Genomic DNA, 16,310 nt, shown 5'->3' on the forward strand with positions numbered 1-16,310 from the left:
TTTCCTATATGCAGGTCCCACAAAGTTAATTAAAAATTTAATAAGTCTCTAAAAAATAGATTTGTAAATTTTCTTGAAAAAAATGAAAAATTGCTGCTACATTTTTAAGCCTTCTAACATCCTAACAAAATAAAAGAAGCTTTGACAAATGGTGTTTTTGTAAGGTAGACATATGGGAAATGTTATTTATTCACTCTTTTTGTGTGGTCTGACCATCTGGATTAAAGGGATAATCATTCAAAGTTTGAAAATTGCAAATTTTAATTTTTTTTTAATCAAATTTCTGATATTTTTATAATCGAAAAACATATTGACCTAAATTCAACATTAACATAAAGAATAATGTGTCACGAAAAAAACTGTCTCAAAATTGTTGGAATATGTTGAAAAGTTATTACCAAATAAAGTGACACGTCCAATTTGAAAAATTTGTCTTTGTTGCTAAGGGATTAAATAAAAAAAAAGATCGATTTACAGATATAAAACATGCTAAAAGGCAGCTAAACCAGGATATACTTCATCCTAACAAACAGTTAACAAAAAGCATGGCGTTTTTTTCATCATAGTTATTACCGAACTGTTCTTACTCTGAATTCAATATTCCTTCTCTTAGAAATTTTGTTAGAAATTTACAATTTTCACCTTCTCTTTTTTTCTACAAATCAGAGCAAACCTTAATGTTTGGGCAGATTCCATTGCAAATTGGAGAATGAATGTGTCTAAATTAATAGAGCATGAGTATTGTATAATGTGAGCTATTTTTTACTGCAGTTAGGTATCAATAAATAGCCCATTTGATATACACTAGACCTAATGTATCTGTTGCTGAAACAAACAAAGACAGATGTTGCTAATTAAGCACACATTAAAACACTGTTAATACTGGTAGACTATTCCAGCACTATGATAATTGCACTTAAATCTTTGATCAAGAAGATCTGTTTCTGCTGAGACTTCAAAATTTACGGAACAAAGATTTATCTTAGAATTAACAGCTTACATGTAAAAAAGCTGCATATGCTGGTTATGAGGGTGTATATCGAAATTATTTTCCCTTTCATTCACTAGAAGATGTTCTCTCTCTCTCTTGTCTCTCTCTCTCTCTATAGATAGATAGATAGATAGATAGATAGATAGATAGATAGATATTCATGGCCAAAAGTGTTGGGACCCTTGAATTTGTTCCAGAAAATGAAATACTTCTCCCAGAAAATTATTGCAATCACACATGTTTTATTAAACACATGTTTATTTCCTTTTTTTGTATTGGAACAACAAAAAAAGGAGAAAAATTGGCAAATCGGACATAATTTCACACAAAACCACGAGATTGGGCCAGACAAAATGGTTGCCATCTTTTCAAAATAGTGGGTAGACAACTTTATTTCAAGCATGTGATTCTCGATCAAACTCACCAGTGGCAAGTAACAGGTGTGGGCAATATGAAAATCCCATCTGAAATTAGATAAAAAAGGGGAGAATTTGACTCAATCTTTTGCATTGTCTGTCTGCATGTGCTACACTAAACATTGAGAACAGAAAGAGGAGAAGAGAACTGTCTGAGGACTTGAGAATGAAAATTGTTGAAAAATATCAACAATCTCATGGTTATAAGTCCATTTACAGATCTTCAGAGATCTCGATGTTCACTTCTCAACTATGCGCAACATAATCAAGAAGTTTACAACCCATGGCACTGTAGCTAATCTTCCTGACCTGGACGGCAGAGAAAAATTGATGAAAGTTTGTAACGCTGGATAGCTCGGATGGTGGATAAGTAGCACCAATCAATTTCCAAAGAAATTTATGCTGTCCTGTAGGCTCAGGGTACATCAGTATCAGCACAAACTATCCATCGACATTTGAATGAAATGAAACGCTATGGCAGGAGACCCAGGAGGACTCCACTGCTTACATAGAGAGAGAGAAAAAAGCTAGACTGCAGTTTGCCAAATTGTGTGTAAAGTAAGCCAAAATCCATCTAGGAAAGCGTCTTGTGAACAGATGAGACCAAGATAGAGATTTTGGTATTGCACATCACTCTACTGTTTACCAAAAATGGAATGAGGCCTATAAAGAAAAGAACACCCAGTACCTATAGTCAAATATGGTGGAGGTTCAAAAATGTTTTGGGGTGGTTTTGCTTCCTCTGGCAGTAGGTGCCTTGACTGTGTGCAAGCCATCATGAAATCTCAAGATTACCAAAAGATTTTGTGTCACAATGTAGTGCCGAGTGTCAGAAAGCTTGGTTTGCCTCCTAGCTTATGGGTCTTCCAGCAGGACAATGACTCAAAATATACTCCAAGAAACACCCAGAAATGGATGGAAACAAATTGCTGGAGAATTCTAAAGTGGATAGAAATGAGTTCGGATCTAAATCCCATTGAACACCCATGGAAAGATCTTAAAATTGCTGTTCGGAGAACGCACCCTTCAAATATGAGAGATCTGGAACAGTTTGCAAAAGAAGAGTGGTCCAAAATTCCAGTTGAGAGGTGTAAGAAGCTTGTTAATGGTTCTAGGAAGTGATTGATTGCAAGTTATTTATTCCAAAGGGTGTACAACCAAATATTAAGTTGAGGGTGCCAACAATTTTGTCCAGAGCGTTTTTGTGGTTTAGTGTGAAATTCTGTCCAATTTGCCCTTTTTTCTCTCTTTTTTTTTTTGTGTTGTCTCAGTACACACAAAAGAAATAAACATGTATATAACAAAACGTGTAATTGCAATAATTTTCCGAGAGAAATGCTTCATTTTCTGGAACAATTTCAAGGGAGCCAACATTTTCGGCCGTGTGTGTGTGTGTATTTTTACCAATAAGATTACCAAAAGGAGGACGTCTGGTGTCTTGGTTTTTTCGTTCTCCCCTTTGAAAACACATGAATGCCCGACTGAACTGAGCGCTCATGCATATGGGTAATCCAAGAGATTTTACAAGGAAATTAGATTTGTGTTGAAGTTATTCCCTGGGAATTGGATGTTCCTTATTATGCTCTGGGGTCTTTATAGGCCCCAGAGCATAATAAGTATAGAATAGAAAACAACAAAAAAAATACTCACCTCAACGTTCACGTTTTCTGCCACCTGGTTCCTCAGCACGTCTTCTTTTTTCCTTACGCCTTTGTACTCATTCTATTCAGCTTCCATCACTCAAGGCGCTGGCTTCCAGCTCGACAAGGCCTCTTATTAACATCACTGTGTGCTGGGCCATTACTTAGTGGCGCGTGTTGCAACGTTGTGATATCAAAACATTTTCCTCAAAGACATGGCACACAGTGTTAACCAAAATCTTTTCCAGCTGGTAGACGGGGAAAGGGAATTGGAAGAAACGGAAAAGAAAAGGCTTCAAGGAGTGGAAGGTGGGCTTCAGGGATAGCAGGACAGTTAAGCAGAGAGGTGATTTTTTTTTTTTTATATATTTGTCTGGGCTTCTTTGGTTCAGCAAAATGGCAGAGGGCAACTGGCTACGTTTTTGCTAAATTCGCATGGAGCAATTTGCAAAAAATCTTTTTTCTGGAGAATACGAATTTTTCACTCAAATTTTCTCATCTCTATGGTCTGTCAAATTTTTGCCTGACAGATCTCTAATTTGTATGGCTGGCTTTAGAATGGGAAGATGATTTACTGGCCGAGACGCATTGTATAAATAGCATATAATTGATGTTTAAGTTGTCCTAGAGATGATATCTTCTACCACCAGCAATTTTTATTAATACTAATTAATATCTGCCAAAAACATAATAGTTTTGTTTGTTACGTTACTATGTTATGCCCAAAGTGCCAACCTACTAGATGACTCCTATCTGATTCTTGCTTTACAGACGTTCCACACTCCGAGTCTTGGTGATGAAGAATTTGAGATACCTCCCATCACCCCACCTCCGGAGACCGACCCTTCTCTTGGCATTACTGATGTCCTGCTCCCATTTCAAATGATGGGTGAAGCTTTGGCTGCACATGGAAATGAATTTACACCTCAGTTTCCACCTCAAAGTCTAGAGCTCCCATCTATCACCATTTCCCGTAATGCAGTAGACCAAGATCGAACATTGCACTCTAATGGGTTGACCATGGTGAGTTTCATATGGAAAGTCAGAAAATATCACCTATAAAAAAAAAAAAAAAAATTAATAATCTATTTTTAATAAGACATACAAGTGAATTAATATGGTAAGTGACAATATACAACTGATATTCTGCAGCATTTATAAAAAAAATTATTTTGAAGCTTATACGGATTCTGCAATATTTAAAAATGGCCTATGATATATGGACATGATCTACTGCAAAGCATTTTGCTTAGATTATATTGCCCTTTATTGGTTATAAACTCGTAAGGCCTACTTTATATGTAGCGACATCAATATATAGCAGATTAGTACATTTCAGCATTGGGGCATTCTCCGCAGTAATGAAGTTTCCCTTTTCAGTTTCATAAGGCGCCTCTGGGGTCTGGAATCCTGCAGAGAGCTGAGAAATGAAATGAATGATAACTATAATCATTGCACAAAAGCAACAGGATCTAATAATGGCTGGATGTGAAAATTCTAATTAAAAACAAGAACCACCGAGCTATTTACTGTTCTGTGTGAAGTAAAATGTTTGGGAAGAGATGAGATTTGTGTGATTTGTGTAATATTGCTACAAATATTCCCTTTGTTTCCTAAGTGTGCAGGGATGTTAACAAATTGCCAGCTTGCTCACCATGTCAAGCCAAGGATGATGATGATGAACAGGCTGGTAGTTTCTCCACATTTATACTTCCTGTGACTGAATATCTAAGTAGCACATTTTATAACAGACCTTGGATTAAACCCTTCACAACATATGACGTACATTTATGACTTTGATACGGGCTCGCACGCCATTTCCACATCTTTCCCAGCAGATGATGGCTAATTTGATCAGCCATCATGTGCCTTTAAGAGCCGAAGGTGGAGCTGAGCCGTGGTCGGAGCTGTCAACCTCTGACAGCGGCACTTAAAACGTGCCAGTAGAGGGTGCGTTATTCTACATGCCGGTGGTTTGCCATGACAGCCGAGGGTCTGCTGAAGACCCCTTGTGCATGTCATGACAATTCTCCTGTGAAATCCAACCTGTATCTGTTGTTCATAGGAGATCATGATTTTCTCTGTACATAGCAGTGCTAATGCACTGCTTTGTAGAACACAAGCAATCAGACGATCGTAGCTTCAAGTCCCCTAAAGGGACTATTAAATACAGTAAAAAGAAAAATTTAAAAAAATAAACACAAATGTAATGGGGCTAGAAACTATTTTTGCAGTTGGGTTTCATTCCTTCTATAGTTCACCCTTCCTTTTTCTGAGCATCTCTTAGATGATTTATGACCACAAATCTCGTTAAAGTTGAATGTGCAGGGAAACATAGAGCAAAAACCCAATTGCAAAAATGTTTTTTAGCCCGAAATACATGCATTTCAGTAAAAAATAAATTAAAAATATGTCCTCAGATTGGTGTGTTTAAAGTAACTGAATGTACAGCCCCCTAAAGGGATTGTCCAAAGTTAGGTTTGGTCCCATTTAGTGACTTTTTCTACTGTGGATTTTATCTGATGCAAATTTACCAGGTCTAAATACCTCAGTGGGCCTTATTCATACCTTCTGGTACAGGATAATCTTAAAAAATAAACATGGTCTTTGCTGAGGAAATGTTCACTGATCAACCATAATATCACAATCACCCAACAGGTAAATTTACCCCTTCACCCCAAAGCCATTTTCTGTTTTGTGCGCTTTCGTTTTTTGCTCCCCTTCTTCCCAGAGCCATAACTTTTTATTTTTTGGTCCATATGGCCATGTGAGGGCTTGTTTTTTTGCGGGACAAGTTGTACTTTTGAATGACACCATTAGTTTTACCATATCGTGTACTGGAAAACTGAAAAAATTCCAAGTGTGGTGAAATTGCAAAAAAAGTGCAATTCCACAGTTGTTTATTTTTTCTTTTTTTACCATGTTCACTAAATAAATGCTAAAACTGACCTACCATTATGATTCCCAAGCTCATTACAAGTTCGTAGACACCAAACATGTATAGGTTCTTTTTTATTTAAGTGGTAAAAAGAAACTAGAAGCTGCGATCATCAGATCGCCTGTGTGTAGCGGAAATGCTTACTTGCTATGAGCACCGACTGTTGGGCGGCGCTCACAGCATCCTGGCAGTGACAACCGCAGGGGTCTCCTGCAGAACCCGGGTTGTCATGCCAAATCATCGACGAACCGTGGTCATGTGACATGGTCGCCCATGGGCAGGACTAGTAACATCCTTCTGCCACAGCCATGTTAAATGCTGCTGTCAGAGATTGACAGCGGCATTTAATATTTTAACAGTCGCAGGTGGGTCGCGATTCCACCGGTGGCTGTTAGGGGTACATGACAGCTGATCAAATCAGCTGTCATATCCCCGGAAAGGTGCAGGCTTATCGACGAAGCCTGCACCAAAGGGAGAGACACGCCATGTGTTGTATATGTATATCACATATCATTAAGGGGTTACTTATCATTGATTTTCTTGTTACTATGGCACCTGTCAAAGGTTCTCATCAAATCAGTTTTTAAAGTTGACAAGTTCAATGTATTCGACCCCAAGGCTGTAGGTCTGGTGGGGGGAGAAACAAAAAACAGGCGCAGATCTAAGTGTAGATGTATATATATATATATATATATATATATATATATATATATATATATATATATATATATATATATATATATATATATATATATATATATATATATATATAGAAACAGAAGAAAAATGAACTGCTCACCTTTAGCAGATCTTGTACCAAGGCTTATCGACCAATTCTGGTCTAATGTGGGTAGCTGGTCCACTGGTATGCAGCTTCTATCTGGATTAAACGGATCTCCCAGCTGGAGTCCGTAAGAATAAGGTTCAGAGTATGTATCCAGCCAATTGAGCGCTCCCAGGGTCACAAGGAATGATTATCCAAAAAAAGGATTTACTTCTTCAGAAGATTTATTCAAGTTAGTAAATAGATAAAACTTATAAATAAAACAACGCTTTTCGGCTATTAAAATTAAAAATATATAGCCTTCCTCAAGGCTATATATTTTTAATTTTAATAGCCGAAACGCGTTGTTTTATTTATAAGTTTTATCTATTTATTAACTTGAATAAATCTTCTGAAGAAGTAAATCCTTTTTTTGGATAATCATTCCTTGTGACCCTGGGAGCGCTCAATTGGCTGGATACATACTCTGAAAGTTGACAAGTTGGGATTAGGAAAAATTTGTAAGCTTAAAGAAGTTGTCCACTAGGTTTTTATTGATGCCCTTTCCATAGGATAGGGCATCAGTGTTTGATAAGCCGGGGTCCAGCACCCGGCACCCCCGCCGATCAGCTGTTATTGGTGCCAGTGGCCAGAAGTAGTTGCTTGTGGTGCTTGGCCATCTAGCTGTAGTTGCCTCCGCGGGGTGCTACACATCCACCTCTCATTAAATTGAATAGGATGCAGATGTGCAGTACCCCCGCGGCAGCCACTACAGCAAGATGGCCAAGTACTGCAAATAAGTACCTCCGGCAGGTGGCCGCTGGCACCGATAACAGCTGATAGGCCGGGGTCCTGCACCCGACACCCCTGCCGATCAGACATTGATGCCCTATCCTATGGATAGGGCATCAGTGAAAAAGTAGTGGACAACTTCTTTAAATATGTTCTCAGAACATTTTTCATAAACTATGCTGATGTCTGTGTAATGATGTGCAAGTGCATTGCTATACGTACCAATCACTGTCTTCTACGGTTTTCAGCATCGTTCTGGTCCCACATGAGTGTTTCTCTCTGGCTGACATAAGGAACCGTTCTGTGGGGGCAGTGCAACCTCCTTCAATGTACATCTATGCAGCTTCAGAATCAGATTTCATAGACTTGCACAGAGAAAGCAACCTCTGTCTCACACATAGACCTCATTGTGAGCCGTTTAGTCTGTTTGCAGGTCACATGGGCAAAAAGTGCATTGGAGCAAAGCTGGAAATCAGTGAACAGAGCAAATGGTAAATCTGTTAACACACTAACAGATAATCGCATAGATTACAGGTTTTTTTAGTCACTGCAATACCACAAAAAAAGTATCAAACGATCAAAACTTGATATCTAGCCCAAAATGGTATCAATAAAAATGTCTCACCCCACAAAAAAATAAGTGATCACACAGCTCCATCTACCAGAATATGAAAATGTTACGAATCCCAGAAAATGTTAACAGAACCCCCAATTTTTTTTTTAAGCATCTGTTTTTTTTTTCATCACTAAAATAAAAAAAAACCTGGACATGTTTGGTATTTTTGTAATACTACTGGTGAGCAGAGTCATTTTACCAAGTTGTTTTTTACTACACTATGTACACTGTAAAAACAATTCCCAAAAACAAATGTCCGTATTGCATTTTTTCCATAATTTCTCCCCAGTTGGAATTTTTTCCCATTTTCACAATGTGGTAAGATGAATGATGTCATTCAAAAGTAAAACTCATCCTGCAAAAAACAATCCCTCATTTGTCTAATGTGGACAGAAGAATAAAAAAGTTATAGCTATGGGAAAAAGGTGAGATAAAACAAAAACGTAAAATCCCAAATTGCCGCGTTGTGAAAGGGTTACGGGGCTGGATTTACTTTGACAATTTATTCTACCATAAGATACTCATTTATAAGAGTGATGATATAGTGCACATACTAAATTAAGTTTGCCAGGACAAATATCTACTTCCCACAGGAGAATGTATAATAGTGTGCAACATTAGGAATATCATGAGAAAAATGTGCAAGGTCTTTAACTGATTTATTTCAAAGGGTTATCCAACTTCTAAAAAAAAAAACGGAACCAAATTTAAAAAGAAAAAAATAAGACTCCTCTTTTCTCTCCCTTCAGGGATCCCCTACTAGTGTTCATTTAAAAAGGGGCAAAATGTGACCACTGCAGTCAATCAGTTGCTTTACTTAGTGCTTCTCTGGCATCAATGCTCAGTATATAAAACATTTGGTAGTTATACTATGTAGGATGTCGGCTCACTGTCAGATTCCTATCCTGGATGGTAATGCCTCGGTGGTTGCTGGATGGAGGGCGTACTGTGCTAGTGACAGGTGTAATAGCTTATGACTGCAGAGCTATGTCGTAAACCCAGGGTCCTCAAACTTTTTTAACAGGGGGCCAGTTCACTGTCCCTCAGACGATTTGAGGGCCGGAATATAGTTTTTAAAAAAAACTATGAACAAATTCCTATGCACACTGCACATATCTTATTTTGAAGTAAAAAAAACAATACAGGAACAAATACAATATTTAAAATGAAGAACAAGTAAAGTTAAATCAACCGGTATTTCAATAGGTAGGTAACTGTACCCAAAAGGCAGGTAAATGTCCCCAATGGGCAGGTAAATGTCCCCAATAGGCAGCATAGGTCCCCAATAGACAGGTAAATGTCCCCAATAGGCAGGTAAATATCCCCAATAGGCAGCATAGGTCCTCAATGGGCAGGTAAATGTTCCCAATAGGCAGGCTGTTCCCCCCTTATAATGCCCCATGCAGCATGTCACCCCCCCATATAATGCCCCATGCAGCATGTCACCCCCCCCATATAATGCCCCATGCAGCATGTCACCCCCCCCCATATAATGCCCCATGCAGGATGTCCCTTTCCCCCCATATAATGCCCCATGCAGGATGTCCCTTTCCCCCCATATAATGCCCCATGCAGGATGTCCCTCCCCCCCCCATATATTGCCCCATGCAGGATGTCACCCCCCATATAATGCCCCATGCAGGATGTCACCCCCCATATAATGCCACATGCAGCATGTTACCCCCCATATCATGCCCCATGCAGGATGTCAGCCCCCCATATAATGACCTATGCCTCCATACATTTAAAAAAAAAAAAAAAAAATCCAATACTCACCTCACTTCTCACTTGCTGCCGCTGCTCTACTCTGGTCTGGACTCCAGCGTTCTTCCTCTGTATAAAGCGCTGGTAAGGCTGCACTTAGAATATTGTGCACAGTTCTGGGCTCCGGTGCTCAGGAAAGACATATTGGAGCTAGAGAGGGTACAAAGGAGGGCGACTAAGGTAATAAAGGGAATGGAGGGACTAGAATACCCAGAGAAGTTGTCAAAATTAGGCCTATTTACGTTGGAAAAGAGAAGGCTTAGGGGAGACCTCATAAACATGTATAAATACATCAGGGGGCAGTACAGAGATCTCTCCCATGACCTGTTTATACCAAGGATGGTGACAAAGACGAGGGGGCACACTATGCGGCTGGAGGAAAGGAGGTTCCTGCACCAGCATAGAAGGGGATTCTTTACGGTCAGAGCCGTGAGACTCTGGAACTCTCTGGGAGAGGAAGTGGTGATGTCCAACTCACTTAATGAGTTCAAGAGAGGCCTGGATGCCTTTCTTGAGAACAATAAAATTACATCTTATGCTTAGTTAATTAATCCAGGGATTCAATCTGACTGCCAGATTGGTGTCCGGAAGTGAATTTTTCCTCAATGATGTAAATTGGCCTATACCGCATGTTTTTTGTTTTTTTTGCCTTCCCCTGGATCAACGCTGCGAATAGCTGCAGTGCACAAGAAATAGGCTGAACTGGATGGACGCTTGTCTTTTTTCGGCCTTATAAACTATGTAACTATGTCGCGGCGTCGTCGTCCCACTCTGTGCTGCCTGTGACGGCACTCGGGAGGGCGCGGTGTAAAAACGTCACCGCACCCTCTGACCTGAGACGTCACAGGAAGCGCAGAGCAGGAAGACAGCGGATCTGCGGAGGCACGGGGAGAGGTAAGTATCCGCCTGCCGGGCCCTGAGCAAGCGGGGGGAAGGGCGGGCAATGGCACTGCTCTCCTCCCCTCCGCCCATAGCCCGGCGGGCTGGATAAAAGTCCTCCGTGGGCCGCATGTGGCCCACGGGCCGTAGTTTAAGGACCCCTGTCGTAAACTATATCACTGCAGCACTGATTGGCTGCAGAGGTCACATGCCTGTTGTTTGTTGGAGAAAAAACTGCAGGATTACTACAGCATAAGCACTAGAAACAAATATTGTTTCATGATAATTGTTGCTATTTTTATTTAAAAAAAAAATAGGCCTATTTATTAAAAAATTACAGTTTAAAGGGTTATTGGAAAAAAAGAGGTATCCTAAATCCATTGGCTAGGAGATTATTTGTGATCCCAGCGGTTGATTCCCAAGATTGGGGCTTTAGAATCCTGAAAATAGGGATTTAAATGGAAAAGAGGTGCGCATTCACCTCTACAATCAACAGTCCCATAGACGATATATAGAACGGAGCCAGAACATTGACACCTTAATTCCATTGAGGATGTGGCAGCTGGGCCCCGATCTTGGAATTGGTCAGACCTCCTATGTTCAGCAAATTATCACCTATCCAATGGATAGGGAATAGGTTTTTTTTTTTGTAGGAGGAAAATAACCCTTAGGCCACGGCCCCACTATCAGTATTCGGTCAGTATTTTTCTCAGGAGTGGGAGCCAAAACCAGGTGAGGAACAATCAGAGAAAAGGTATAATAGAAACAAGTCAACAATTCTGCCTTTATCTCCCTCTCCTGAGAAAAAATACTGACCAAATACTGATAGTGGGGCCATGGCCTTAAAGTTGAACTCTCTACTGAAGACCTAAATTATTAAGATCAGAGATATTTTTTAGTGTTTCCGCGTTCAAATAAAATTTTATTTACAGCCATCAGAGACATTTTTCTCCTTGTGTAAACTCATGAACATGCTGGAATCGGGACCTTAACACTTCTCCAAAACGCCTTTTAAAAACATTGTTCTGCTCCACCTAGCCGAACCAAAATGCATTAATACCGGCTTAGCCTTGTTATTGTATACAAACTAATGTACATAACTAATCATTCCAGCACTTCACCTTTCTCCTGCTTCTGAATGTGGAGCCTGGTAAGAACAAAAGGCAGGCGTGAATTAATTTACACCTGCCTGCGTTAATTTGCCAATTTATTATCTAGATTGCTTGGCCTTTCTGTTTGTTACACAGTTCATTAAAATCTCCAAAATCAATATTTTGACAGCTCTTAATAAGATGTCTATCTGTTCTTACTAGAAGGGCAAATATTTATCAATAGGCTAGCAAAGAATCATTAAATTAGTTATTGAGCAAATTGTTTTACCTATAATGGGAAAAGGACCTCTGGAAACAATGCCTATATATATATAGCTATAGAATCTCCCAATGGGGCACTGGATATTACCAAAGTAAATCCTCTGAAATGTGTATAGATTAGTACCATGTATGTAAAGCCTTACATAAAGTAAGTATAGTACATATATATTTATTTCATTGTTACAACATTTATTATAGCCAGCTTGCTATTTTAAGTTTGTGTCAACAGACAAAACAGAATTTTTAGAATGAAAATGCTTAGAGTATCCATTTATTTTTTTTTAAATAAGAGGTACAGCTTTAATATGTGGAGCAGAAGGGTGGTGTCCGAGTGATTAGACTCCCACTGATCACTCAAAAAATTGCTCTGTGTACAGGTTCATAGGGGCCGATGCATAAAAGCTTTTACACCAGTATTCTGGCGTAAAAAGTTTTGAAAATTTGCACAGTTTTGCCACAACTGTCGACGGAGCTAAAATTGTCAACTTTTGACTTTTTTTTTCCACATTTTCACCCAGCTCCGACAAAGTGGGCGAAGCTTGGGTGGATGTGGCATGACTAACACTGCTCATCAAATTCATGGGTAGGGACTGCAGTAGGATTTGTGGTGAGGCTCACACAGAGGTGCACTTAGCTCTTTCGGCATTCTTGTTTCATAAAGAGACATACTCCTCTTTGTTAGAGTATTCGGAAGTTGTGGGTAATCTGTGCTGCTGGTATTATATCCAGCAATGGAGTCCAATCGAGAGAGGGTGACAGTGTGGTTTATTCTGTACACGTTTCAAAGTATCCCTACTTCTTCTTCAGGTAAACCAAAAAGAGTTCCTGAAGAAGGAGAATTCTCCTTCAATCTTTTTGGCTCTCCTGAAGATGAAGTAAGGATGCTTAGAAAAGCATGGAAAATAAACCGCACTTTTACCCTTCTCTCGATTGGAGTCCTTTGTTTCATATAACCAGCAGCACAGATTACCCACAACTTCCGAATACTATAACACTACATTGATTTGCCAACTTGTGGAGCTGCAGTAGTTGGAATCCTTATTTTATAAATTTTCCAGTGTTGTGTCTCACACAACCGCATCACGTGAGCGGTACCGCATTTGGCCTAAATGCTGTAATTTGAATAACACCCTATTGTGCTTTTATTGTTCCCCTCAGCCAACTTTTAACAATACTCTTCTTTGTCAATCAGGAGTTTTTGACTTCAGCACATCTCATTATCAAGACAGGCATGTCCATGTACTTTGAATTGAGTTTTTTTAATTTATTGGTGGAGGTCTCTGAATCCAAACCGCACTGATCTGCTACCAAATTTAAGTTTTAGGTATCCTTAAAAAAAAATAAAATAAATTATTGGTTTTTATGTCAAGTCCTGCACAGTTATTGAGCCAGCAAGGAATGTTCAGAGAAATTAGCTCAGTAGCTGTTCAAGGATTTGGGACTAGTAATTTAATGATTTTATTCATTCTTTTATGAAAGATTTATCTAACCTTGAACAGAAAAATCTGTTCAAAGGTTATAGAAAAATATTTAATATAGCATATATAAATTGAAATATGCAGGGCAAACACGCACTTATGTAGTGTAGTACACTCAATGATGTATAAAAAAAATGCTTGGATAGGATGAGTCTGTTATAATTCACACATCTGACATTCATTGATATACATGAAGCTATGGAGTTTAGTTTGAGACCCACAGCTGGTATGGACATTGCGGTCCATGCAATAGCATCCAACCTTCGGTTCTTTAGCAGTTTGCGAAACCTCATCTTAAAACATGCTGAAGTTGTAGTTTTGCAAGAACTGTAGAACCAAGTATTCGAGTTCACTGCTATACTGAAGGTTAAGTAACTCCACCGAAAACAAACTCCTCAATTTGTCACAGGTTTATCATCATTTGAAGTTCAAAAGTTAGCAAGTACTTATGAAGATAAGTGAAAATAAGTAGTTTAGTAATTATACAAGCAACATTTGGGGTTTACTATTGAACTTCATGCACATGACAAAGAGTGGTTGTGTGGTGATACACAAAGGACACAAGGACTTCATGTGCGATCATTCATTGCTTTGGTGTCCTTTTTATGGAGTTATTCTTCACAAAAGCTAATGCCTCATGAAATAAAAATCCAAAAACACAGCATTCAATAGAGCTTGCTGAAAGGCATACAAACATATAATAAAAACCCAATCCACTTTTATAGATGCCTTAGGAGTGTATGGCTTTAAAGAAGAAGCACTCCCATCAAAGTTTTTATCCTCTAAATATATTGCAATATATAGCACTATGTACTTACAATTGCTCATTTTGCCTTTCTATCCAGCTCATTCTTCTCTTTTTTCCTCCTCTGTGTAGAAATAGGAAGTCTATTTTCCCTGCATAAATCGTTCCACTCTTCATATCCGGATCCAGCTGCCCCCTTCTTCCCCCTGCTAGGGACTTGAACAGTAATTCAGGAGTTATGTAGGGAAAATTGAAAAATTGGAGATGAAAGTGGATGTAAAGCCTGCACTGCTGAGGATTCAATACACAATAGGAGACCAGATGCGGTTTTATTTGTCAAACGTGTTTCTAGGTAATCATACCTTTTCATCAGAACAAACCCCAATGATCTTTGGTGTGATTGCCTCGAAACGTGTTGCCAAAACCACATCCATGCCACATCTGGTCTCCTTTCGTATATTGAATCCTCGGCAGCCCTGTTTTTTTTATCCACTTTAATATCCAAGTTTGCATACTATCTTTTTGGTGGATTGGAAGCCATTTTTCTTATAAGCTAACAAAAGGGACTGTCACAATTTTCCCCAGGTGAGCAAATCCCGTTTTTACTCTTTCCTTTGTAATTGTTATGATCTGCAACATGTACTAAGGAAAGATAGGGGAAAGCTGTCCCTACAGTAAGACTAAGCTGAATCCCTACGATGTAGCGGGCTGCCTGTTCCTAGTGAACAGACCCGCCTTAGTCCTCGGCTAGTCTGAACGAAGACCTATAACATAAGGGGAGGGGTCCCTAAAAGAACTAAGGACTGGGACAAAAATGGGACACCTACTAAACAGAGAAGTTGTAGCAGAACACAAAAAGACAAACTGACAAAATGGTACTAGAGGTCCCAGAAGGACCAGGCGAACTGACAGAGATGGGCACCGAAGCACCTGGCTAGAGAGACAGTCAAACACTGAAGTCCAGCACAGCCAAAAGGGCGGAGCTGTAATATAAAGGCAGAGGGTCACGTGACCGCAAAACACAAGATGGAAAAAAACAAACAGGAGGGTTCTAACAGTAATCCGGATAAGACCCTATTGCTCTTATTGTCATTCTAGTTTTTTATCTACACATATGCAGGAAAAATTGACCTCCTGTTTCTACGCAGAACTTAGAAGGATTCAGCTAGTCAGTTTTTAATCGTGTGATGTCATAGACCTAATGGAAAAGACAAGAATTAAATGGGTAGAAGGGAAAAATGAACAATTGTAAGTACACAGTGCTATAATATATGATGATTGCAATATATTAAGAGAACAAAATCTTCGAAGGGAGTGCTTCTTTAAGCAGGGTTCTCACAATTTTATTTCACTGTCTGTTTACAGACCAAAATATCAGAATGATCATGTCTCAATTATCGTGTCTATGAGGCTATAAGTTTGGATCGCTCATGTGAACCAGACCTTATGGTTATTGCATGTAAATATAACTACAATAAAATTCTGTCGAATATTTAACATTCTGGAATGCCTAAGAGTTTGAAATCTGCCCAAAAGAATCCTAAATCCCAACTCTAAATTTCATAAGTTTGCAAGAAGAGTTATGAAAGAGACTAGTTAAGGAGTGAGACTTGCATAATAGTAGATGTTAGAAAGAAAGATTGCAAGTCAGAGCAGCAGTATGCACTGGAGTTTTTCTTATTTTACTGTTTGTTATTATTAAAATAGATTTAACGTTCTAGAAGAAAAATTACACAAACACGTCAAACAAAAATATATTTTTTCTTTGAAACAGGCCTCTTCAATGACTTTGCCATTTTAAAGATTAGGGATCTTCTATAGCATATTAATACTTGATTGTTCCAAAGGGATATAATTATTTTAGTTTTCCTTGGAAAAACGTTATAAGATTTTTGAGTGATAATAAAGAAAACAA

General features: G+C 38.9%; 1 protein-coding gene across 1 annotated transcript in view; it reads left to right on the plus strand.

The window, feature by feature from the left end:
* Window positions 1-16,310, plus strand: part of TOX3 (TOX high mobility group box family member 3) — a 150,158-nt gene that overhangs the window by 101,426 nt on the left and 32,422 nt on the right. Inside the window, exon 4 of the mRNA XM_073659353.1 lies at window positions 3,819-4,070. Coding sequence (XP_073515454.1) covers window positions 3,819-4,070 — 252 coding nt within the window. The remainder of the gene's footprint in view (window positions 1-3,818; window positions 4,071-16,310) is intronic.

The sequence above is a fragment of the Phyllobates terribilis genome, unplaced genomic scaffold, assembly GCF_046119375.1.
Source record: "Phyllobates terribilis strain yellow unplaced genomic scaffold, ASM4611937v1 Scaffold_13__5_contigs__length_258822181, whole genome shotgun sequence".
Lineage (NCBI taxonomy): Eukaryota > Metazoa > Chordata > Amphibia > Anura > Dendrobatidae > Phyllobates > Phyllobates terribilis.